Source organism: Onychostoma macrolepis, chromosome 15 (assembly GCF_012432095.1).
Source record: "Onychostoma macrolepis isolate SWU-2019 chromosome 15, ASM1243209v1, whole genome shotgun sequence".
Taxonomy (NCBI): domain Eukaryota; kingdom Metazoa; phylum Chordata; class Actinopteri; order Cypriniformes; family Cyprinidae; genus Onychostoma; species Onychostoma macrolepis.
In genome coordinates, this window is record NC_081169.1 from 14,519,067 (window position 1) to 14,544,430 (window position 25,364).

The following is a 25,364-nucleotide window of genomic DNA, read 5'->3' on the forward strand; positions in this document are numbered from 1 at the left end:
GAGACTGAGAAAAACTGTAATATATGTGTGTATACATTTTACATTTATGCATTTAGCAGACGCTTTTATCCAAAGCGACTTACATTGCATTCAAGTTACAGTTTTTACATTTTATCAGCTCTTGCTTTCCCTGGGAATCGAACCCATGATCTTAGCGTTGCTAGCGCCATGCTCTACTATTTGAGCTACAGGAAAGCCTGTAGCTCAAATTTATATATAAATACAAACACATGCATGTATATATTTAAGAAAAATATGTTATGTTTATATATTAAATATATTTATATATAAAACATAAAAATAAAAATATATAAATTTATATAAATGCAAATTTTTTCTAAATATATACTGTATGTGTGTGTGTATTTATATATACATTATTGTTACGAATCCTGGGCCTGCTCTTCTGTCTGACTGCCATCATATTGACTTTCACACCACACATCACAATGGACTACATTTCCCATCAGCCATCTCACTAATCACACGCTCACCTGATCACACGCACACAGCTGTAACCAATCACACACTCTTTATAAGCCTTGGACTTTCTCTCCCTCTCTGCCGAGTATTGTATGCATTTATCACTGTTCTAGTTGTTAGCTACTCTACAGAGCCCCTGTTAGTTTCCTAGTCTTGCCTGTTTCGGATTGTGTTTTCCGCTGCCTGGACTATTGCTTACGGTTTGGATTACCTCTCTTGTCTAGCCCCTCTGGAGACTGTTCGCCGATCGTCGACCCACGCTTGTCCTAGGATTACTCTTTGTCTTGTCCCTGCCATACCTGTTTGCCATTGTTTCGACCCTGCCTGTATTTATGACCATGCCTTTAAATAAAAGCTTGCACATGGAGCCGCACGTCTCACGTCTCCTCAGCCACGTTACAGAATACTCGGCCACACAAGGATCCAGCAGCTTTTCAGACAGACATTTGTCCGGTATGGACACAACAAGACTATTGTTTGCCCTTAAACAAGGCCCACGATCACTAGAGAACCATATTAGAGAGTTTTTAGCCATCGCTCATTATTCTGATTTACTGGACATTATTTTGATTGAGATTTTTTGCGATGGCATTAATCAGCCTCTGTGATCACAGCTTAGACGCGAAGGTCTGCGTTTGTCACTGAGTTGTTTTTTTGGACTTTGCTTTGTCGACTGTTGACTCACTATTCACTGTGGGTGTCGCGGAAGGGGAACGCGACTCCGCGTCTGTGACTGTAATGGCAGACGTACCAGCGTGCGTTCACAAAATGGCGGCCACAACAACACCCCGTCATGTCATTGCTGCCATTCATGAGCCAAGTCAAGTCACCGTTGATCTTCATGAATCAGGTCAAGGCACAGCTTCTCTTCGTTAGTCAAGCCAAGTTACAGCTGATCTTAAAGAACCAAGTCAAGTTACAGCTGATCTTAAAGAACCAAGTCAAGTCACAGTTGATGTCAGAGAGTCAAGTCACAGTTGATGTCAGAGAGTCTTGCCCCGTCTCAGCTCATCTCCCAGAGTCACGTCACGTCCGGGCTGACACACCCAGATCATCAAGGTCAGTCGCCCATTATCCCAGTTTGATGTCTAGTGTGAGGGATGTACCGCTGGTGTCTGCACGCTCTTCTGATATCCCTAAACCAGCTCACTGTAACCCTCCTGTTCCTGTTCCTATTCCCCTGTCCGAAGCACTTCCCCTGATGGGAATCACTTTATGTTGTGTTTGGGCTGCGTACACCACCGCAGAACTGTCTGAGGTGGCGGCAGCTGCCACAGCTTCTCCAGAGGTGGTGGCACATGCTGCAGAACCTCCAGAAGCGGGCTCACCTCAGCCCCGTGTATGGTGGTGACGCTCAGTAATGTACTCTCAACCTGTTGTGTTGCGGTCGAAGAGACCGTTACTAAACTCTCCCTGTGTCCTGAGTTTACTGCTGTAGAACCTCCAGAGGTGGCGGCAACTGCTGCAGAACCTCCAGAGGTGTCAGCGGTATCCGTCTATGAGCTCTCGCCCTGTCCTGTTACGGCTATAGAGGCCGTCAATGAACTCTCGTTCTGTCCTGTCACAGCTATGGAGACTAATTACGAACTTCCTATGTTCCCTGCCTCTGTCCTTGGGTCCGTGCATGTTCTCTCTCCTTTTTATGTCTCAGTTCTCCCTAGGTCCCAGGCTCTGCTGTGGGTTCCTGAACCGTCGTGGTGGGCTCCTGCTCTATCTGCTCCACCATGGTGGTCTTCAGGTCCGTCTGCTCCGCTCTGGTGGTCCACTATCTGGCTCTGGTGGTCTTCTGCTCCACCTGTTCTGTCGGTGCTGCCGTGGTGGTCTGCTGTCTGACTCTGGTGGTCTTCTGCTCCGCCCTGGTGGGCTCTTGCTCTGTCTGCGCCGCCGTGGTGTTCTGCTGTCTGGCTCTGGTGGTCTTCTGCTCCACCTGTTCTGTCGGTGCTGCCGTGGTGGTCTGCTATCTGGCTCTGGTGGTCTTCTGCGCCGCCCTGGTGGGCTCCAGTCCCGTCTGCACCGCCCTGGTGGGCTCCAGTCCTGTCTGCTCCGCCCTGGTGGGCTCCAGTCCCGGTGGGCTCCAGTCCCGTCTTCTCCGCCCTGGTGGGCTCCAGTCCCGTCTGCTCAGCCCTGGCGGGCTCAAGTCCCGTCTACTCTGCCCTGGTGGGCTCCATTCCCGTCCACTCTGCCCTGGCTTCCTGCTCTGCCTTGGTTCCCGGTCACTCCACGCTAATCACACGCTCACCTGGTCACACGCACACAGCTGTAACCAATCACACACTCTTTATAAGCCTTGGACTTTCTCTCCCTCTCTGCCGAGTATTGTATGCATTTATCACTGTTCTAGTTGTTAGCTACTCTACAGAGCCCCTGTTAGTTTCCTAGTCTTGCCTGTTTCGGATTGTGTTTTCCCCTGCCTGGACTATTGCTTACGGTTTGGATTGATCGTCGACCCACGCTTGTCCTAGGATTACTCTTTGTCTTGTCCCTTCCATACCTGTTTGCCATTGTTTCGACCCTGCCTGTATTTATGACCATGCCTTTAAATAAAAGCTTGCACATGGAGCTGCACGTCTCACATCTCGTCAGCCACGTTACAGATATATTACATAAACACAAACTTTTATTTTGGATGCGATGAATCATTTGACAGCACTAATATATACACCAATGTAATATGTATTTGTGTTCTTACTTGACAGTGAAGTTCAAGATGAAATTTTGCCCCAATGTTTTGCAATCTCCCTCAATCTTAGCATCAATGCTCAATGTTTTAGCTTCAGTAGGAGTCGGAATGTTGTAGAACTGAGCCACCTTAAACAGTCGACACAAACAAAAATATATAAATAAAGGAACCATATCATAGCAGAACAGCTGCAAAATGCTAAGAGAGGAAAGACAGAAAGTGAGTGAAGCTGAACGCACTACAGACCTGCACAGACACACAGGTTGAGCCCTTCACTTCAATGCTGTATTTGGCTGGAACGTTCTGCAGCTGCTTCTCCTGGTACAGTAACTTGTTGTCCTGATTGACATCAAAGTGGTGAGTGTCTCCTGCTGACTGTACAGTCACTGTGCTGGAGCCGTCAGAGCTGAACACTTTGGTGGCATACAAAGACAGAGCCTGAAGAGCCACCACTGTGTCCTGAGGAATAAATGTGTTCAGTAACATGACTTTTACCCATTATTCAGCAATCATGTGTTTGATTTGAGTAGTTTAAGTCACCTGTGTGGAGGAGAATCCTCCATAGGCATTCTGCTGCTTCACAAGCCAGCTGACAATCCTGTTAGCAAAGCCCAGATCAGCTGTAGTGAGTGAATCTGCAGTGAGAGCAGCTAGCAGCACATATGAGCTGATCTCCACTGCCAGAGAATCAGAGTCATCAGCAGATGCAGACTGAGACCAGTGGAGACGAGACCCTGTAGGACACATGGACAAAAGAGACACCAGTAATTCAACGAACATGACAAAATACAACAGCACAGTCACAGAAGACAACAGAAAGTCATTGAAAACAAATCTCTTACCCTCTGAAATAGCAACATCCTCCAGTTTCTTGAAAAGCTGCTGTCGAGTGTCCGTGTCTCCAGCCAGACTGAAAGTGTAGGCGAGCAGAGCAGTGGTGTAAGTGTTTTTGACATCCTCAATGACGGACCTCAAACATGACAAACCTTTAGTGATGACAGGATCCTGAAATAAAAACAGAGAAACAGCCGCTGTGAGCGTCATTTTTCTGTGAGTTTATACTGTGTTTCCTGTAGATGAACTTACTGTGACTGGAGTTTCCAGTTCAAGCAGTGATGCAGTAATGTAGGCAGTCATGGTCACATTATCATTCACTCCACCCTGAAATAGAAGAGAAATAGAGGTAAATAAAGTAACACACTAAAAACTATTTCATCTAGACGTTCATTTAGATGTTGATGTTAAAATTAAAGCCTACATATTTTTTAAATAGATGATAGATAGATAGATAGATAGATAGATAGATAGATAGATAGATATAGACCTTCATTCTGTTGTTGAACAGTCTTCCCTGTTGGATAAAACAACCGTCTGAATCTCGTCTGCTTATTAACCATTCCTTTGCACTCTGAATAATGTGTGGATCGATAAATATGTATTTCTGTGCTTTGCCAAAAGACCTCAGGACAAAGGCAGTCAACCTGGTGTTTGAAACATTTATTTAAAAAAAAAAAATTGTCATCAGATGTTTCAATAAAAAACTAAATCTCTCAAACCAAATGATTTGAATAGATATAATTTTCCTCTTTTTTTTTTTTTTTTGGACTATGTTATTGTAGATCAGTACTAACTCACTTAAAAGAGTGAAACAAATATTTACCATGTATTCCCATCACCATAACCAAATGTGCTGTATGCACCATCAAAATGCTTGTAGTTCAGTTGTCTCTGGTATCCTGTTTAGCGTGATAATAGTTCATTTTAACAGTTTGTTTGGAGTGATCCAATGTGTCTGACTATTCAGCTTAATTAAATGACATTCAGGTTTGTTGAAAATGAAACAATTTTTGGTAACACTTTATTTTAGGGTCTCTTAATTAGAATATTAGCCATTTATTAGTAGTAATTAAGCACATATCAATGCCTTATTCTACATGACCTTATTCTGCATCCCTAATCCTACCCAATACCTAAACTTAACAACTACCTTACTAACTATTAATAAGCAGCAAATAAGGAATTTATTGAGGGAAAAGTCGTAGTTAATAGTGAATAAGTGTTCCCTATTCTAAAGTGTTACCCAATTTTTTTTATCAGTCTCAGTATTTTCTGGATATGATTGATTTCTCTCACCGCTCTTAAGGAAGCCGGTGGCTCTTTCTCGGATGGCTGAGGTGAGCTGCTCTGTGTTTTCCAGATACTGCAGAATGTAAATATTGGGAGAAAGAACAGCCATGTTTTGTTCTCCACAGCCGTACGGCATCCGTAATAATCCATGAAGATTGCTCAGTGCACGACCCAATATATCTCCTACAAACCAAACACAAATAAAACACTACATTTTAGAAACACAAACACAAACTCCTCATTTCTGCTTGTGTATGAATATGTTACCAATGACTGAAACAGAAGATCTGGCTGATCCCTCTATCACATCTTTAGGAAGAGTCAGATCCACTTCCTCTGAGAGACTGTCACCTATGAACCAGAGAGACAGAAACATATCAGTGATCAGCAGAGAAACACTATAAAATTAACATTCTAATGCCATCTGTCCTATTCATATTAATAATAATAATAAATGACAGGCAGAAATTATTGTGATTAAAACACTTTATAAAAAAGAAGACAAAATAGTTTGACAAATTTCAGCTCTCTCTATTAAAATGTCACAGACATATGAGCATATTTTGGTATATGGATTGTGGGCTAATTAGTCTTTACAGAACATCAAAATTCTTTGAGCAACTTTTTGTTAGTTGAAATCTTTCTTGGTCCCCTAAAAACTGAACACAAGCCAAAGAATCCCAGCATTCTCGGTGCTTAAGCCCCAAAATAATTGCACACAAACCCTTTGGACACAGTAACCAGCTGTAGGTCTCTGTCTTTTCAGTTCCTTCAGCCTGCAGAATAAAACAATAACATCAACACATCATGTAGGAGCCTATTTTTGTTCAGAGTCAGTAATCAATGTTCTATTATGCCGTGCATTTCAGTTTTGAATATTTTGGTTTGGATTGTTTGCATTTGTGAACTTACTTTATTCTTATGTGCCATTTGGATAAATATTCTGTATTTTACATGGAAAATATGTACAAAATGTGTCAAAATCGTGTACTGGCTCTTTAAGAATCGCGTCAGTTAAGTCTGGCGGCAGTGTGTTCTTTGGAATAAAGCGGAGTCAGGCGCGCAGATGGCACTAGGGACGGGGGGGACATGACCCCCCCAAATTCATAGTGACCCAATCCGTCCCCCGCCCTCACTATCCCTACGAAAGGCGACAATAATCGGTAAAACAGAGGATTAACCAGTGTTTGCACTCTCTCTGAGTGACGCCGCCGGGGCGCGAATCTTTTTTTCCCAGGATGGTATGGGAAGGTCCCGCCTTTTTCGCCTCTGATTGGCTAGAAGGGTCTCCTCCTATTGGGTAGGTTTAGGGGTTGCGTTAGTGTAGCCAATCGGAGAGAGCCCTTCTAGCCAATCAGAGGCGATAAAGGCGGGACCTCGTGCCTGTATGAACGGTAACCATAGTGATCATATACAATTTATGACTGAGCTGAGTCGGTGATTTTCTGAACTGAAAAAAATCGACTGCAAATGCCACATAAAGGCAATGAAGAGACAAAAAACAATCACCTCGTTTTTTCAAAAAAACAAACAATGCAAGTATCCTATGCCTGTTGACTTTCCCAGATGTGGCAGATTAGATTTGTTAAGGGGAATAACTAGTCTGACAATAATGGCAAGAATGCTTTTGCACTTAGCAAACACAGCAAAAACTATTTATCGTCAGGAAATAATGTTTTATCTTATCATTTAACCCATTGTACTGTATAAATTGACTGAGGTATGTTCACTGTCGTGTAAGCCACTATAAAAATAATTATAAGTAAATTTGTGTGGTGGAAGGTTTATGCAAACAACAAATAAAGGCCTACATAAACTTTTGACATCCTCTTATAGCAGGAAATCGGAGGATATAGATTCTTAAATTATGGACTATGAAAAACATTTCATTTTTTTGTTCATAATGATAGACTTCGTATGCTGAGATAAGCAAATGTTTAAATAAAACATACTTTGCTGAAGACATGAAGTTTTGGTGGGTGATTGGCATACTAGTCAAATAACAGTCTGATCATGAATTGCTAGTGGTGATCAGGTAGGCCTTTGTTTACCTTTGTTCATTGTTGTTTATCCATGATTTCAAATAAGAATCCCCCAATGGCTTTTTAGTGCAAATCATTAGCCCAAATTACGCAAAGTAACTACTTGAGCACTAGTTAAAGCCCAAATTACGCAAAATAATGAATTGAGTTTAAATAATTTGCTGACAGCTTGGTCCCCCCCAGTTAAAAAATCCTATCTGCGCCCCTGAGCGGAGTCACACAGTTTCTTTACCGCATCCGTGAGATTTCAGATTTAGGGTTATATTTTGTTTATTTTATTTTATTTTACTTTATTATTTTATCTCTGAGTCAAGATTAAAGCCATATATTGAACAAGAAAACGGATTACGTGGATTGCTTTATTGGGACACGGAGCGAGTAAAACAGAAACTGAAACTAAGATACGCACTCACATTAGTAAAGAAACTAACTCCTGATGGATAAGGACGTGTTTGACACGAAGATGTATGGATGTTTTGAGGAACAATTGATCTCGCCATGTGGAGTTTCTTTGGAAAATGACGTACTATGATTATTTGGGAGTTGCTTCATAATCTACATGCGGTCTAATGGCGCTGTTTCTGTGGAGATTTCTGAGGTAAAGATTTGAACCGTGGCTTTGCACAGTTCCTTTTTATAAGCAACGATTCACTTGTTTGATGCTTGAAATTAAAGAATGGATGATAGTACGAAACCAACTGAGGATTGCACTAGTACTAAAAGGCAGGTAAAAATGACAGAGAAAGCAAAGGAAGAAAAACTGCAAAGGCTTGTGCAATCAAGGAAAGCTAAATTAGCTCAGCTCACAAGCAAATCTAAGGAGATTGAACAATTTATGGATGATGCTGTACAGGGTGACACTGTTCGAACTAAATTAGAAACAGAATATAAAGACTAATATAAAGATTTCTGTCAGCTCAACCATACTATTGAGGAGTTTATGTCTGAAGCATGGCCGTAGCCAGGCTTTGAAAATTAGTGAGGTCCGGATGGGGGGATGGTTGGGGGGAGATTGGATGCTATAATAACCTCTTATTATAGAATTGTGCTATAATAACCCCTATATATATACAACTCATTATACACTATTAACACTTTAAAATAGACAGAAATTTTTGTGAAAGAAAGAAGTTTTCTCTGTTTTGGAGGGATTTTAATTTTTAAATCATACCCTATTTATTGCATCAAAATTTGTTAATACATTTCTATATGGGGTGGATAATTTTATCAGTTGTTTATTATACATGCAACAATACTGTTATAGTTTTTATTTATAACCATTGCGGTGTAGCTGATAACTTTGTCTAGTGCTCTTATAAATGTTTATAGCATGATTTGTGAAAATTTAACTACTATGAATGACTTGGCATATACTTCTTCATAGTGTTTGCATATTTCATTTTATTCTGTAACCTACTTTTCTACAGATCTCTGCACTAGTGTTAAATGCTACTGTTTTTGACAGCGTTGATAACGTTTCTGACAGATAATATGAATTTTTTTTTATTTTATTTTTGCGTTTCCCTTATCGAATGTCGTAGGGTAGGCTATGTCAGAAATGGGCTTTTTTGATTACTGGTGATTACGGCGATGCAGTGTTGCCAGATATTGCTATTAAGATGAGCAAAAGCCCATCAGTAAATAAAAATAAACTGAATATATTACAAATCTTTTGCAAATAAGATAAGATAAAGATATCGCTGACCCTAAACCGCAAGGTCCTACATTATTAACTTTCTAAAGTGTCAAATTAAGTGGGAAAGACAAGTCAAAAACGTGCATATTAGCTGGATTTGGCAACACGGAGACTGCACTCGCGTCCTCACTCGCAACTCTCTCAAGCCTCGTTCACTCCGCCAGCGTCCCGCAGCGATCATTTTCATACCACGGACGCTAAACATTCTTGCAAACTGTCTAAACTGAATTATACATAGACATATGAGTTTAATAGCAAATTGGTCATTCAGAGAACAAATTTTATTTTTTAACATAGCTGGCTACGGGCCTGGTCTGAAGAAGAGTATGCAAAGGACCAACATACATGGTTCGAGCCAAGAGCCTGCTCATGTGAAAGGTTCATTACTGCAGTCAACAAGTGGATGAAACAAGTCACAGAAAATGCTGAGCAAGCAGTACAGTGTGATCTAGAAATAAATCCTGATGATAGCATTTCTTCTGTGTCAGTAACTTCAAGTAAGAAGCATAAGAAACATGGGTCAGTAGACGGCAGGTCTACAGCATCTACAACTTCTTCTGCACAGATATCTGCTGAAGCAGAAAGAGCTGCACTACTTGTTAAACATGCTGCTTTGAAGAAGAAACAAGCCATTGAACGACAAGAAGCTGAACTAAAGGCTAAAAGAGAAGAATTTGAGCTAGAAGTTGCCCTTGCAGCGTCAGATGCAAAGATTAAAGTTATCAAGCAGTATGAGAGCTGTCGGTCTTCAGCAGTAAGCCACAAAGAAGTAGATCTGGAATCAGGTAGCATAACACCTCATGAAGATGTGTTTCAACCTCTTAGGCCACAGTCAACTAATAACACAGTTCCAAATTTATTCAGGTAGAGAGGGAAACGTAGTTGATACTTTATGCAGTGCCGTGCATCGACAAGCCAATATCGCTGAATGCTTAGTGAAGCATCAAAAATTTACCATGCTTCCTTCAATTGACATTCCTATTTTCAAAGGAGATCCTCTCGATTATAAGCTGTTTATCCGAGCCTTTGAACATGGAGTTGAAGATCGTACTGATAATGATAAGGATCGTTTGTACTTCATGGGACAGTATACGACTGGAAAGCCTAAGGAACTGGTTCATAGCTGTCTGCATATGAACCCAGCAGAAGGCTATCTTAAGGCAAAGCAGCTTCTAAGAGAGCATTTTGGAAATGAGTATCAGATTGCAGTTGCATACAGCTCTACAGTGGCCCTCTATCAGACCTGAAGACGGAGAAGCACTTCACTCCTTTTCATTGTTTCTGTCAGGATGCTGCAATGCAATGTCAGATATAAGTTACATGGAAGAAATGGATAACGCAGCAAATTTAAGAGCCATTGCGGGGAAACTTCCATACAAATTAAGAGAAAAATGGCGATCGGTGGCATGTGGAATACAAGAGAAGCAAAATGCTAGAGTGAAGTTCAAAGATTTAGTTGATTTCATTAACAAGCAAGCGAGGATTTCTCTTCATCCAGTGTTTGGAGACATAAAGGAAACTTCAACAACTAAAGGACAAGCTAAGTTACATGCAGAAGCAGGCATTTATAAAAAGGCTGTAACAAAAAGGGTCTTCACGACTAGTGCTGTACCGATTGACAAAAGGGTTGAAGACGATGACAAACTTTCAGTTCAAAGATTGCAAAATACACACGTCGACAGCCAGAAGAAACCATGTGTCTTTTGTAAAGGACTGCAGCACAACCTGGAATTGTGTAAAAGGTTGAAAAGTAAGACACATCAGGAGAAAATTGACTTTTTAAGTAGCAAAGGTTTGTGTTTCGGCTGTTTAAAGCATGGTCACATGAGCAAACAATGCAAGGATAGAATGAGCTGCAGTCAATGCTCTTTGCCTCATCCAACCCTACTGCATATGAAGCCAAAGGAGGCTGAGTGTCTTCCAGAAGACAAAACAGATAGCTGTGACAGACAATCTGTTACAAGTGCACTAGTCTATGCAGAAAAGGACACGATTGGAGACAAGGATACCTGTGAGAATGAGTGTACTTTGTCAATCGTTCCTGTTCAAGTTAAGACTACGAAGGGTACACATTTGGTCAAAACGTACGCCTTTCTCGACCCAGGTAGTTCCAACACTTTCTGTACAGAAGCGTTGATGTCCGAACTGAAAGTGAGTGGAAGAAGGACTGATATACTCCTGAGAACAATGGGAGATGAAAAACAAGTCAAAACTCGCATAGTGTCTGGGTTGGAGATTAGTAGTCTAGAAGGTGATCAGTTTGTCCAACTTCCTGACGTCTTCACACAGAGAACTATTCCAGTTTACAAGGGCAACATTCCACAGCAAAAGGATTTGGAGAGATGGCCGTATCTTAAGGACGTTTGTCTCCCTAGCATCGAAGCAGAAATTGGATTGCTAATAGGAGCTAATGTGCCTGAAGTCATGGAGCCATGGCAAGTTATTAGTAGTAAAGACAATGGACCTTTTGCTGTAAGAACTAAGTTGGGCTGGACAGTCAATTGACCCCTTAGGAACAGTAATGACGTCACAAGAAAAGGAAGGTGTGTTCCAGTGTTTGTGAATCGCATATCAGTAGCCAGATTAGAAGACTTGTGGCAACAGCAATTCAAGCAGGATTTCCCTGAAGCAGAAAAAATGGATGATCAAGTTGAAATGTTCAAAGAAGACCACCAGTTTATGAAAATGATGTCTGAGTCAGCTAAACTAGTAGATGGTCATTACAGCTTGTGCCTGCCTCTGAAGAACAAGGCTATTCAGATGCCAAATAACTATGTGGTGGCTGAGCAACGGGCTTTGAATTTGAAAAGAAAATTCATCAGAAATCCAGAGTTCCATACTGAGTATACATCTTTCATGAACAATCTCATTCGAAATGACTATGCTGTTGAGCTGACAGAAGACAATCACTGACAAACAGATGGCAAGACATGGTACATACCTCACCATGGGGTGTACCATCCAGTCAAACATAAACTGAGAGTCGTTTTTGATTGTGGGGCATCTTATCAAGGGATGTCATTGAACCATCAACTTTTACAAGGGCCCAACCTCACAAGTAGTCTTGTTGGTGTCATTACAAGATTCAGACAAGAAAGAATCGCCTTTATGGCAGATGTGGAAGCTATGTTCCACCAAGTTTGCGTCCATGAGGAAGATTCAGATCTTCTTAGGTTCCTGTGGTGGCCTCACGGAGATTATAATGGAGACTTGGTGGAACATAAAATGGTTGTCCACTTATTTGGCGCTACTTCTTCACCCAACTGCGCCAGCTATGCTTTGAGGAAATGTGCTGAGGATCACGGCACATTATACAAACCCGACGTTGCTGATGCTGTTCTTTGAAATTTTTACGTATACGACTGTTTAAAGTCCACAGCCACTGAGACACAAGCCATAGAACTGTATCATGGTCTACGAGCAATATGTTCCAAAGGAGGTTTTCGCCTGGTCAAATGGACTAGCAACAGTCGTGCTGTGCTTGCAGCTGTTCCTGAGGATGAACGGGCTGATGGAGTGAAAAACTTGGATCTCGATCAGGAAATACTGCCAATGGAAATAGCATTGGGCATCTATTGGGATGTGGAGTCAGACACATTTCAATTTAAGATAGTCATCAAAGATCGTCCACTTACTCGAAGAGGACTGCTCTCGATCGTCAGCTCTATCTATGACCCCATGGGGTTTCTAGCACCTGTAGTTTTACCAGCAAAGATGATCCTACAAGATTTATGTAGACTGAAAATAGGATGGGATGATGATCTGCCAGAGCAAGTAAAACAAAGGTGGACAGACTGGCTCAATGGACAGACTGGCTCAATGGACTTCATCAGCTTGAAGAGTTCAAGGTGAGCAGATGCATTAAACCAGCAGATTTGGTGGCACAGCTACATCACTTCGCAGATGCGAGTGAAGATGCGTATGGTACAGCAAGCTATCTTCTACGTAATCAACAGGATCAGGTGCACTGTGCATTGATTATGGGGAAGGCTAGAGTTGCCCCTCTAAAAAGGCCTACAATTCCACGAATGGAACTGACAGCTGCGACAGTGGCCACAAAAATGGATCTGATGTTAAGAAGAGAGCTACAGCTGGAACTTAAACCTTCGGTCTACTGGACGGACAGCACAGCTGTGCTTAAATACCTCAGAAACGAAAGCACAAGATTCAGAACATTCGTGGCAAACAGAGTCACAACAATTCTAAAGGGCTCAAGTATCGAACAGTGGAATCACGTTGATACCGCATCAAATCCTGCAGATTGTGCCTCAAGAGGGCAGAAAGTCTATACTTTCCTGCAAAATGAAAAATGGATCTCAGGCCCAGAATTTCTATACCAATTCCCAGAAGAGTGGCCAAAGAACATGGACCAAATGATGATATCTGCAGATGATCCAGAGATCAAGAGGTCAGTGTTGGTCAATTCAATACAAACCCAGCACAGCAACAATTCAATTAGACAACTGATGAATCATTTCTCCTCTTGGATAAAGCTTCAGCACACCATAGCGTGGATTCTAAAGTTTAAACGTATGCTGTTGGAACTTGTACAAAAGAGAAAGATATTTACTGCAGAGACTCCAGTTAACTCAACTAGAGTGGACAAAAGGATGACAGACATCAAAGCTAAATGGAAAGGAAGCCACATTTCAGTTGATGATTTGAAGGAGGCTGAGCTTGAAATAGTGAAGTTCTGTCAAAGAGAGAAGTTTGCTGAGGAGATGTCAGCTTTGCAAAGTGGACAAGCCATAAAAAGAGGCAGTTCGATCTACAGGTTAAACCCTCAGTTGCACAATGAAGTTTTACATGTCGGTGGAAGACTTAGCAATGCTGCTATGCCGGAAGAAGTCAAACGGCCTCTGATTATTCCAAAGGATCTTCATGTCACCAACTTGATCCTCCAGAATGTTCATGAGAAAACAGGACACGGTGGCAGAAATCACATGATTTCTACACTGCAACAGAAATACTGGATACCAGGTGCCAAATCTGCTATCAGAAAAATGCTTGAAAGATGTGTTACTTGTCGTCGTTTACATAGCTCCACAGGAAAACAAATGATGGCAGATTTACCATCAGACAGGGTAATGCCAGATGATCCACCTTTTACAAGAGTAGGGGTAGATTACTTTGGACCATTCATGTTTAAACGTGGAAGAAGCCTTGTCAAGAAATATGGAGTTATCTTCACTTGCTTGGCAATTCGTGCAGTGCACATCAAGGTTGCTTCTTCGTTGAACACTGATTCCTGTCTAAATGCTATACGTTGGTTTGTAGCCAGAAGGGGACATGTGAAAGTTCTCAGGTCAGACAATGGGACCAATTTTGTAGCTGCTGAGCGTGAGTTAAGACAATCCATTGAAAAATGGAACAACCAGAAGATTCAGAACCATCTCAGCCAAAAAGGAATTAAGTGGGTTTTCAATCCTCCCACTGGGTCTCACCATGGTGGGGTATGGGAGAGACTGATACGCTCAATAAGAAAAATTCTTAATGCTACAGTTAGAGAACAAGTTCTTGATGAGGAATGCCTTCAAACTGTTTTCTATGAGGCAGAGGCTATAATCAATAGTCGTCCAATCACAGCAGCATCAAGTGACATAAATGATCTGGAAGCTCTGACTCCGAATCACTTGTTGTTACTCAAGACAAAGCCGTCATTGCCTCCAGGACTGTTTGACCAAGATGACCTGTATTCTAGATGCAGATGGAAACAGGTGCAGTATGTTTCTGAGTTGTTCTGGAAGCGTTGGTGTCGGGAATACTTGCCACAGTTGCAACAGAGACAAAAATGGAACAACACAGCAAGAAACTTCTCTGTTGGAGACATTGTTCTTGTCAACACAGTCTCATCCCAACTTGTCACATATCGACTCTTGGTCAGGACCCTTTGGCGTAGTTTTTTGACGCACAAGGTACCCCTTTAGCGTCATTTTTCGACGTGCAGGGTCCTCTATTGTTTTCAGTTGTTTTCTTAATTTAATGGTTTGCATGCATTTGTAAAAAATATAAATAATTTTATATACATTTTTACTTTCATTGGAGCACCTAACCCCACCCGTACCCTAAACCTACCCACCTCTGAACAATATAAAACACACACAGGCAAATATAAGTGCAGTCACAGGTATTTATTGTAAAAAACAACCATAAATAAGCATTATAAATGCATTACAAACATGTCGTGTTGCATTCCAAGTCTTCTGAAGCCATACGATATCTTTATGCAAAGAAGAGAGCAAAACATAAGGTTTTAATCGCTGAAAATGATCCCGCTCCGTTAACGCGCTCACATCTCATTCAAAAAGATACTCCCGTAGCATGACGCAATCGGTCACGGTCACGGTCACGGTCACGAGATACTCAAGAGCCAATGACATTTCACAACAGCATGACGCAATTGGTCACGAGACACACAAGAGCCAATTGCTAACGTAAGGCTTCTTCTGGCGGCATTTTTTGAATTCGCACACAGAGACAGCACACATTAAGAGCTTTAGGGCGGACGGAGATGGCGATCTCGTCTATTCCTTTCACAAATAAATCGTTTTGCCTCGAAAGACTTGGAATATTATTTTAAAAAATTGTTTAAAAAATTATGACGGTAGTTGCATCTGCCTGTTGTATCTTGTGCTTTATTGACAAATGGTAGGTTTAGGGGTTGGGTTACGTGCTCATAAATGTTTAAATAGTGTAATGTAAATAAAACCCCAACATATATGCAATAATAGCAATATTATTGCCCAATATATAATTTAATCATGACGATAAGCCTTTTGCGTCGGCATATTGACGCTAAGGGTTTCTTATTTAAAGCAATGGAGGACCCTGCACGTCGAAAAAGGACGCTAAAGGGGTACCCTGTGCGTCAAAAAACGACGCCAAAGGGTCCTGACCAAGAGTCGATATGTGACGAGTTGGGATGAGACTGTGTTATTCTTGTAGTTGATGACTCTGCCCCTAGAAATTCATGGATGTTAGCAAGAGTCATTGAAACCATTCCTGACAAGAAGGGCCTCGTCCGACAAGTCCGCATTAAGACAAAGGCAAACATTTTGGAAAGACCTATAACAAAACTTTGCCTGTTGCAGGAGGCAGAATGAATAGCCTATATAGTGAAGGCAATATGTCTTTAGGAACCTAAATTTGTGTTGTTTTGGACTTTTAGATTTCACCAAGGGTTAAAATAATAAGGCTCCATCTGTTTAAATTTAAGTAATTGTTTCAAGGAGTTTGAGAACAATTAGGGGGCGGTAATGTAGGAGCCTATTTTTGTTCAGAGTCAGTAATCAATGTTCTATTATGCGGTGCATTTCAGTTTTGAATATTTTGGTTTGGATTGTTTGCATTTGTGAACTTTGGATAAATATTCTGTATTTTACATGGAAAATATGTACTGTGTCAAAATCGTGTACTGGCTCTTTAAGAATCGCGTCAGTTAAGTCTGGCGGCAGTGTGTTCTTTGGAATACAGCGGAGTCACACAGTTTCTTTACCACATCCATGAGATTTCAGATTTAGGGTTATATTTTGTTTATTTTATTTTATTTTACTTTATTATTTTATCTCTGAGTCAAGATTAAAGCCATATATTGAACAAGAAAACGGATTATGTGGATTGCTTTATTGGGACACGGAGCGAGTAAAACAGAAACTGAAACTAAGATACGCACTCACACATCATATTGACATAAACAGCAATAGGATCATGGATAAATGTCTGAGAGCCATTTGATGTGCACTGACCTGTACAAGCAGACTTCGTGTGACTGTGTCAATGCGTCCTCTCTCTGGCACGCTCACAATCTCATTGTCACACACAGTCTGGGACGACTCTGCCTCTGCACTGACGGTAATATTCAAGACTCCTACAACACAAGACATGTACGTGAAGATACAACAGAGTCTGAGAAACAATGATTCAGACTGGAAAACTTACCAAGAACAGAAGGAGTGAGGATCCATTTAAAGGTTTTTCTTCCATTCGCACACAGACAGGATGAATACTGATCATCAGAGGAGGCTTTGAGAGTGTAGTCTGAGGAAGGAGCTGGAGTCACTTTAACCTGTCAGTCAAACACACGTGATTAGTGGCATATTTGATATGACTGCATAAGACTGAGTTTAAAATCTTACCATGATGCACTTGGACAGATAGTTGAAGACAGTGGCCTTCAGCTCAAAGATCTCCCCACGAATGATGGAGTAAGGCAGAGAGAGCTCCAGGAAGAAGGGCTGGAAAACTGTCAGCTGAGCAGGAGGAGCCAGACCCAGACCTTTGGAGGACAGACAGAAGGCCTCCGTGTCCCAAGAGGTGATGGTGTCAGGAACCGTGACAGGAACCTGAGCTGATCCAGAGTCCCTGTTTTGGAATTACAACAACAGTCCTATTTTTTTCTGATCTACCATTAAGCATCCTTAATGGTTAAGCGTTTTCCTGTTACATATAACATTCAGCACAGAAAAAAAACCTCAGAATCTGCAAAGCAAGTATGATTTATTTATTTTTTTTTTTTTTTGTCATCTGGACTTGAGGGAATATGATGTATTAAAGATATGTTTCAATACGATGTCAAAAGTACTGATTATGTTTCACAGACCCCACTTCAGCAAGTTCCCAGATCCATGTTTCTGGAAAAACTGTCCGAATCGACACTGCAGGAGAATCTCTGCTAGATGTATCAAAATCAGCATGTGCCAGTGAAGACATTCTTAACACTGGCACTGGAGCATGTTGCCGATACATCACTGGAAAAAATTATATTTATAGAAGTAAATGTGGAAATATGTACTGTATGTGAACAGGACATCAAAATAACCAAGTTCATATACTGCCGTAAGTAAAAGAGCAAATGGAAAACAGATCATCATGATACAGTTTTATTTTGTTGAGGAATTTATTTCATTTAAATTATTTTAGTTTACTAACTGTAGTTTTAATATTTTAGAGGTGTCAAAGTTAAAGGGATAGTTCACCCAAAAATGAAAATTCTGTCATCATTTACTCACCCTCAAGTAGTTCCAAACCCGTATGAATGTCTTTGTTCTGCTGAACATAAAGGAAGATATTCTGAAGAATGTAGGAAACACAGCAGTTCTGGGGCACCATTGACTTCCAAAACAAACTTACACACTTTCTTCAAAATATCTTCCTTTGTGTTCGACAGAACAAAGAAATTCATACAGGTTTGGAACTACTTGAGGGTGAGTAAACAATGACAGAATTTTCATTTTTGGGTGAACTATCCCTTTAATGTATTAACTTTAATTTTAGTTTACAAAAAATATGTTTTATTTAGATTTAAAACAAAAGTTATTTCATATGTAAAAACTAACAACCCCAGAAAAATGTTTGCCTTTTCCTACTACATCGCTCTAGTTGTGGATATGAATTCCACAACTTTATTGAACAAATTGAACATATTTTATGTTTGAAATATATTTTAAAACAAACACCTACATATTTAAAAATGACAGTGTGAATTATAAAGATACCACATGTACCATTGCTGTATCTGTGATAAGTCAAGCCTCTGTATGACAGACACTGAGGGACTCGCACAGCCAAATTTGTTGCCATCTTCAATCCCACTCTCTGTAAAACGGCACGTTTAATTGTCAGAACAATCAAGTTGGCTTTCTTGTGCAATTACTTATGCATGTACAGAATTTACCCAATCAATATCTCCCAATCATTATCTACTGCACTGTCATATAATCCACCTACCTTTAAGGATTCATAGGCATTGTCTGTCGACAGAGCTCGGCGAGCTCTCACATGCAGACACTCCTGCTGATCTTCAACATCATAAGGATAACCTGACACTGATCGCACTGGCAGCAGGTCGAAGATCTGTGATGAGACCACATTCATATTAATGTTTATTCTCCTGAGATCAGGATGTCATCTTAACTACTGATAGATCATAGTACAGATATCTAAGAATAGTCATTTTTACTTGATTCATCCTGTAGATTCCCGACTAAAAACACAGGTAATCAATACGAATATTAAAGCATTTACACCTTGTCAGTATCCAGACGTTTTCCTGACTTCAGGATCAGGACGCTCTGATCTACAGCACCGAGGCCGCAAAGTGAACCAGGCTGAGCTGAGATCTGGAGAGTGTTTTTCTCACCAGGAACTGCTTTAGCAGGAGAAAACTGCAGAGAAATCTATAATGACAGTAAATATTATTTATTTTAGGACTGTGCCAGAAATACAGTTTCAAGAGGCTTATTTCTCAAGATACAACACATACCTTGTTACTGAAACATTTTTCAACATCAAATTTTGTGTTACCAGCAGCAACATTTTCACTGGGCAGAACACAGTAGGCCAGAATCTGCACTGCAGGAGCCAGATCTGCACCTACAGACAGTTTAAATGACACTGTGCCACTTGCTGCTCCATTAGAAGACTTCACTTCAACCTTCTCATATCCATGATGAACGATCACTCCTCTGGACAAGACCTGAAACAGACAGATGACACTCCGATGACAAACTGACCAGTGCAGCCAGTTAATACTGTTAACAAACAATGAATTCATCACTGTAAGAATGCACATACTGCACATGTTCTCACCATATAGACAATGTCAGTTTTGAAATCTTCAACAGTCTCTCCAACAAAATAATACTTGATGGTCACTGTAAACTCAGCATCACACGTTAATGGTTGCTCAATATTCTCTATAATCAGTTCACTTAATGTTGGTGTGTATGGAGTGGCAGGCTGGTAAAGCTGAACTGTTTTTCTATCCATAGAGATGTAAGGTGTTTTGTGACTTTGATAATGAAGCCCTGGATACACACTTGCCTGAAAAACAAAGAAACTAAAATTACTCAAGCAGCTGAACCCTTCAGCGAACACAAAAGAAAACTAGGTAAATAAAGTGATCATACCATCAGATTAATATCTTTTTCAGGAAGACTAGACGTATTAAGAGCGAAGCTGGCCAGTCCATCGCTGTCTGTAGTGAGATTTAGGAGCAGTTTTGAGGACCAAGTTTCACCCTCAAAAAGATAAACCTCTTTGTTTGGAATTGGTGCTTCTTTAAAATTTGATAGTTTGATCTGTTGAAAAGAAGATTTTGAAGGAATAAATGATAGAATAATTCTGTACATATTTATGTTGATAAACTGAGATTAACTTATTTTAGACTTACTTTGCCTTCTATAACTGATCCATGTTCATATGTTTTGGGCAGGTCTTTAAGTGTAACATTTCCAATTTCATACGTGAGAGATATAGTTTCAGATTTTGTCATGGTGATCTCTGTAAATGGTAAAAAAAAAAAAAAAACATTTATTTTTTTATTTAAAAAAAGAAAGAAAAAAAAAAAGAAATGTGGGTAACAGGGATCTGACCAAATCCAACAGCTCACCTGTTTCTTCTTCTGTAACCATTGCTTCAACACGAAGAGAATTCTGCAGACTAAACTTTAGAGTGGAGTTCAAAAAAACTGATACATCTATGGTATGGATGGCACAGCCTGTCTTTTTATCTAATTATAGTAAATGAACACAAACCTTAATTAAAAAGAGTGGTTTACTTGGATAAATGGAAGAAATATATTATGTACCGTTACTTGTATTGAATTTCAACTCGCATACCTCAGTGGTTTCCTCTAAACATACTGGATTTCTATCAGGGGTATAAAGGTGGGGGATAATATTACGGCACACTTTTACCCATGATTTACCAGGTACAGGCTGCCCGTAAGTGTATCTGTGAAAAAGGTACAAGCAACAGATATACAGCCCAGGGTTGAGTTAACAAAATAATAAATTAGGATAGGATTTACAGTAGGTAACTGATCCCAGAGTTAAAAAATAAATACAATGCTAAAAATAGCAGAAAACACAGCTCTCTCTTAATGCAGGAAATAAAATAAACCACTCACTTTCCGCAAACCTCAATTATCAGTTCTTCTTCATCAACACTCACTTTATTGGGTCTTTTTACAGTAACTTCATACTTTGGCAAAACTAGAAGTCAGAAGGTAGAAATTAGACTTTTAGTAGTCAAATTAGAAATGAATCTACAAAGATATTACTGAAATTCGTCCCATGAAAAATTGCAAATGGTTTGTTTTTATGACTTACCATATTTTTTCACCTCAAAATCATGTGAGATCATCCTGTCACCAATATAAGTCTTCAATCTGTACACACCTTGACCGGCTTCTGGATTTAATTCATAAGAACGCTGCAAAATCCACCTTGTTGAGGAAACATTTGTCCATTGACCAATTCTGTTACCCCGACTGTCCTATTTAGACACAGTTCAGATATTTAGTTACAGTCCGTTATACATGTCCTGAGTCCTGACCATTAACAAATTACTGAAAATACAATAACTGCAAATATAACAGAATTTCTATAGTGTTAATATTTAAACGATGTGCTTATGACTGTACAGAAGTTTTGTGTACTTACCTCAAGCACAACAGAACCATACTGCAAAAGAACAAATAATAATTAAATTATTTAGGATATTAAAATGATTAAAAGCCAAAAATGTGTTGTTTTTTAATAATGTATTCAGAATGCAAAAGACAATGAGGGAGATAAAATCCAAGACAAAACACATCAGACCTGCTGATCAAGCGGTGCAAAGTTTGTATCCATGGTAACAACTCTAAAGTTCACTGTGAAAACAGAAATGTGTATTATAACCTCTGCTTTTAACGTCTAAATCTCTTATGTAGTCTGACAGTCAATAGCATAAAATAAATCAGAACTATTTAACAAAATAGACCTACTTACTGAGAAGAATTAAATTTAATAGTGCATGCGCCTAAAGTAAAGTAAACTAATATAATATCAAAGACGACGACGTGAATGAAACTGCAAAGTCTTCTCACATTTTTAATGAAGAATTCAGTGGAGGGAACCAGGGTTACATTAAGTAACCCGAGCCATTCTCACTCTTGTAAATAACCGGATGTAGGCTATGTGTGAACGTAACCATATTAAGGATTCAAATATACAGTAGTACAGCTGTATTCTGCTGCTGTGTGAACACGCATTTGAGATGAATCTGTGTCAGTTTTTTGCCATCATTTTACAAAAATATTTGAACAGTTTGCCCCAATTGACCTGATAGAATCAGGAATTCCAGATACACTGTTAGACATTTCTGTAATTTCCACAGTTATTTACTGCATGTCACCCAGTGTAATACTGCAAATTCCCTTTACAGTAAATAACTGTAATACCCTTTGCATCATGGGAATTTTCTGTGACGTCAGACCCCATATACAGAGACTTACTGTATTTTTTTAAATTGCTGTATACTACTGTAACGGTCTCTTTGGCACCATTATACTGCGGTCGTTTTATTTTCCTCATTTCTTACATTTGGATTGACACAATTTGCCCTACACCGTGTCTACAACGCCGCAACAACTTGGGACTGACTACACTGGACTTGTTACATTGCTTCTAATGATTGCAAAATCCGTTTGTACTTCCTGTCAGAAACAGCACGAGCGCTTGGAGTACATCTGCACGTCAGAAATATACCGGGGCATCAGTTTACTGTCCGCATTCACTGTAGATAATATATATAATAAGTTCTATATTGTTGTCTGTTGTCGAGTTGCGCTGCGCCGCGTATGATCCCCCTTGACCCCGCCAGAGTGGAAGAGCTCCGGAAAACATCTACGCTGTGTGTCGATGCACCTTACGAGAGAATAAGACCAGCAAGCAAGGTAAAAATATATGTACGTTTGTCTGTGTGTTTGTGTCAGATTTTTGCACACCAGTTTAACCCATAGTAACATTTACTTGTCAACATGACGGTTACAGAACTTTACCATGGTAAACTGCGCTGTCGTTTCAAACGACTTTTGTCAGCTTATTGAATTAAGTTACCGAATTAAAATTGTTTTTAACGAGCAACACTTATCTTATATTAACATTAGGTTAACTAATGTGAAATTTAGTTCAGGTGTTAGTAGTTAATGTTGGCCAGTAGCCTGAGAAAATAAAATTGTATGTTAGCTAGGTTAAACTAGTTTTATGGCTAGCTGCCTTTCTAGTTTTAGAATTAGTTTGTTATAGTTTTTAATGGAATTTAAGATTTACCGCATTTTTTGTATTTGTGTTTTAAAGGCAACTGCAATGAAGCATCAAGAAAGACATGAGCAGGCCAGCCAACCTGAGACTGATAATTCATGGTAAGAGAACAACTATGGTTTTAAGAGGTTTGTGTATTCTATATGAGGTTTGCCTTTTAAAAGTGTGCTATTTCTACTTCTTGTTTTTCAGAGAAGACATTTCTGTCACTAACAAAGTGGATGGTGAGCAAAGATGGTGGCCACGTTTTGGAGCAGCACCTGGGTTTTGCAGATGGCTATGTATTCTTTGGCTGTTTGTCTTTTTCCCCGTTATGTTTCTGTTGCCTAAAGATTCTTTGTGAGGATGAATCCAGAGGACACAACATAATGCACTGCAAAACGTCCTAAGACAGGAGAAATGGTGAAGTTGCACTGTTCCAGAGTTGGAAGTCTGTATTTTTAAGTGTTATACATGCAATGTTTTAAATAAAGAATTTGATATTTTGTAATTATTGTGTCTGCTTTAATTGAATGCCAGTAGTACCTATGCAGAGTAAAAATAATATATATAAAAATGATCAAATCTAATGAAATCTACATTAAAATGAATGAATTACAGTAGTATACTGATAAATCAAATACAGTTTGCTACTGTAAATCTTAATTACAGTAACTTACTGGTAACAGTGTTGCCAGTAAGTTACTGTAAAAACCCTTTGAAATGTCTAACAGTGCAGCCATGAAGGGTTTATCACAGATACACAGTACCTCTAGATAACGTATAAAAGTAGTCATGTAGTTACTGGTTTATATCATATATTATATCAAGTTTTTTTGTAATTACAGGATTTAGGCTGAATTTAGGTGTGGATGTGAAGGGATTTCTCAATAACACTAGATGGCCATTCTAATGCTAAAGCTGTTAGCAACCCTTCATCCTTATCTGCTTTACGAATTATCTGCTCCTCTTTTCTGTTTACAAACCCATTGAACTGTTTACTTATAATTACCATCTGCTGGTTTTTGCAACAGTAGTCATTTTTGACCTATGCTTCTGCATCAGTTCATTGCATGACGATAACATGCTTTACTTGAAACATTCACAGCTCACCTGTCTGTCCTGGAATATAGATGGGTTTATCAGTCTGGATAAAGGTCAGAGGATGGTAAGATCTGAACATGACTTTTCTCTCTTCAGTCATCTTAAAAGACTCTCCCTGAAGTTCTACCTTCATTTTCTGCACTGATTCTGCTTCTACCAGAGGAGCCTGATGACAAGAATTATCATATATTCACAAGCTCGGCAAACATGTAATCTCAAAAATCTAGATGCATTATAATGATACAAAACATATTTATTACAATGTGCTGATGACAAACCTTGAAGTTAAAGCAGCGGTGAAACTCTTCCTCAGCTTTCTCCTGCAGCAGTAAAGTGCTCTGCTTACCATTAACCAAATAAATGTTCATGACGAGGCTTTCATTGGGCTTGAGAAGACTTGCACACAGTTTGGCCTCAGATCCTGACTCGATCACTGCAGGAAACGTCACCATGAAATATCTATTTAAAAAAAGATAATATTCATACAATAGTCCCCAAGTCATTAGATATGCATGTTTCTTATGCTATAAGTTGTCTTTCAAACAGCAAACATTTATCTTGCAACACAGATTAGTTAAATACAGGAGAAATCACAGTACAATGATTAATATTATAGCCTTCTAATCATTTCTCACATCTAGAAAACAAAACATTTCTAGTTGTCCCAGAAAAGTACAGTGGCATCAAAAATGCCAGTTTTTCGTTTAAAGTTAAAGTTTTTACAGTTTAAAAAACCCATAAAACTTTAAATATTTAAAATAAAAGTTAAATGAAGAATATTTAAGAATCTGCACTATTTAAAGTTAATTATTTTTATTTAAATATTCTGTTATCATTAAAGTAAAAGTGGCACAAAATTCTCATGTCAGTTCCCTTCACACAATGGAAAAGAAAAAAAAGAAAAATAGATTTATCATTATTGTTAAAGTTTTGGTAATGGAAATTTGATTACAAAAATTCTGAAGATTTTGCTATTAAAACAGCATAACTTCCTATCTTCAGCAGAAACTTACGGCCCTGATGTTTGTCCATTGACACAGACAAGAAGGAAAAAGAACAGAAGGAGCCCTTTCCAACAGCAGCTAACGTTCAGATCCATGATGACGACTGATCATGTCATTAACTGGAACATCTCTTATAAAGGCAGTCTCATGCTAAAGGAGGTC

The 25,364-nt window shown here is 39.5% G+C and overlaps 1 protein-coding gene and 1 long non-coding RNA gene across 3 annotated transcripts in view; one reads left to right on the forward strand and one right to left on the reverse strand.

The window, feature by feature from the left end:
• The window catches only part of LOC131520337 (alpha-2-macroglobulin-like), a 28,648-nt gene extending 3,330 nt beyond the window's left edge, over positions 1 to 25,318 (reverse strand). Inside the window, exons 1-30 of one of the 2 annotated variants that reach the window (XM_058744498.1) lie at positions 25,212 to 25,318; positions 24,477 to 24,657; positions 24,208 to 24,364; positions 21,631 to 21,683; positions 21,472 to 21,492; positions 21,139 to 21,304; positions 20,937 to 21,021; positions 20,643 to 20,761; positions 20,418 to 20,537; positions 20,199 to 20,308; positions 19,936 to 20,106; positions 19,616 to 19,849; positions 19,290 to 19,502; positions 19,054 to 19,203; positions 18,755 to 18,880; positions 18,532 to 18,622; positions 17,628 to 17,775; positions 17,164 to 17,389; positions 16,967 to 17,093; positions 16,774 to 16,895; positions 6,015 to 6,066; positions 5,558 to 5,641; positions 5,297 to 5,473; positions 4,824 to 4,899; positions 4,488 to 4,644; positions 4,250 to 4,324; positions 4,006 to 4,168; positions 3,704 to 3,897; positions 3,410 to 3,622; positions 3,173 to 3,291 (exon numbers count right to left, since the gene is read on the reverse strand). In XM_058744498.1, the coding sequence (XP_058600481.1) occupies positions 3,173 to 3,291; positions 3,410 to 3,622; positions 3,704 to 3,897; positions 4,006 to 4,168; positions 4,250 to 4,324; positions 4,488 to 4,644; positions 4,824 to 4,899; positions 5,297 to 5,473; positions 5,558 to 5,641; positions 6,015 to 6,066; positions 16,774 to 16,895; positions 16,967 to 17,093; positions 17,164 to 17,389; positions 17,628 to 17,775; positions 18,532 to 18,622; positions 18,755 to 18,880; positions 19,054 to 19,203; positions 19,290 to 19,502; positions 19,616 to 19,849; positions 19,936 to 20,106; positions 20,199 to 20,308; positions 20,418 to 20,537; positions 20,643 to 20,761; positions 20,937 to 21,021; positions 21,139 to 21,304; positions 21,472 to 21,492; positions 21,631 to 21,683; positions 24,208 to 24,364; positions 24,477 to 24,657; positions 25,212 to 25,297 (4,016 nt within the window). In that variant the 5' untranslated portion in view covers positions 25,298 to 25,318. Of the gene's footprint in view, positions 1 to 3,172; positions 3,292 to 3,409; positions 3,623 to 3,703; positions 3,898 to 4,005; positions 4,169 to 4,249; positions 4,325 to 4,487; positions 4,645 to 4,823; positions 4,900 to 5,296; positions 5,474 to 5,557; positions 5,642 to 6,014; positions 6,067 to 16,773; positions 16,896 to 16,966; positions 17,094 to 17,163; positions 17,390 to 17,627; positions 17,776 to 18,531; positions 18,623 to 18,754; positions 18,881 to 19,053; positions 19,204 to 19,289; positions 19,503 to 19,615; positions 19,850 to 19,935; positions 20,107 to 20,198; positions 20,309 to 20,417; positions 20,538 to 20,615; positions 20,762 to 20,936; positions 21,022 to 21,138; positions 21,305 to 21,471; positions 21,493 to 21,630; positions 21,684 to 24,207; positions 24,365 to 24,476; positions 24,658 to 25,211 lie in introns of both variants that reach the window. The other variant, XM_058744499.1, reaches the window with a different exon arrangement.
• LOC131520338 (uncharacterized) lies at positions 21,690 to 24,201 on the forward strand. The gene is made up of 3 exons (XR_009266037.1): positions 21,690 to 22,748; positions 23,152 to 23,216; positions 23,308 to 24,201. It is a non-coding gene; the product is annotated as an uncharacterized LOC131520338 (long non-coding RNA).
• Positions 25,319 to 25,364: the final 46 nt, after the last annotated feature.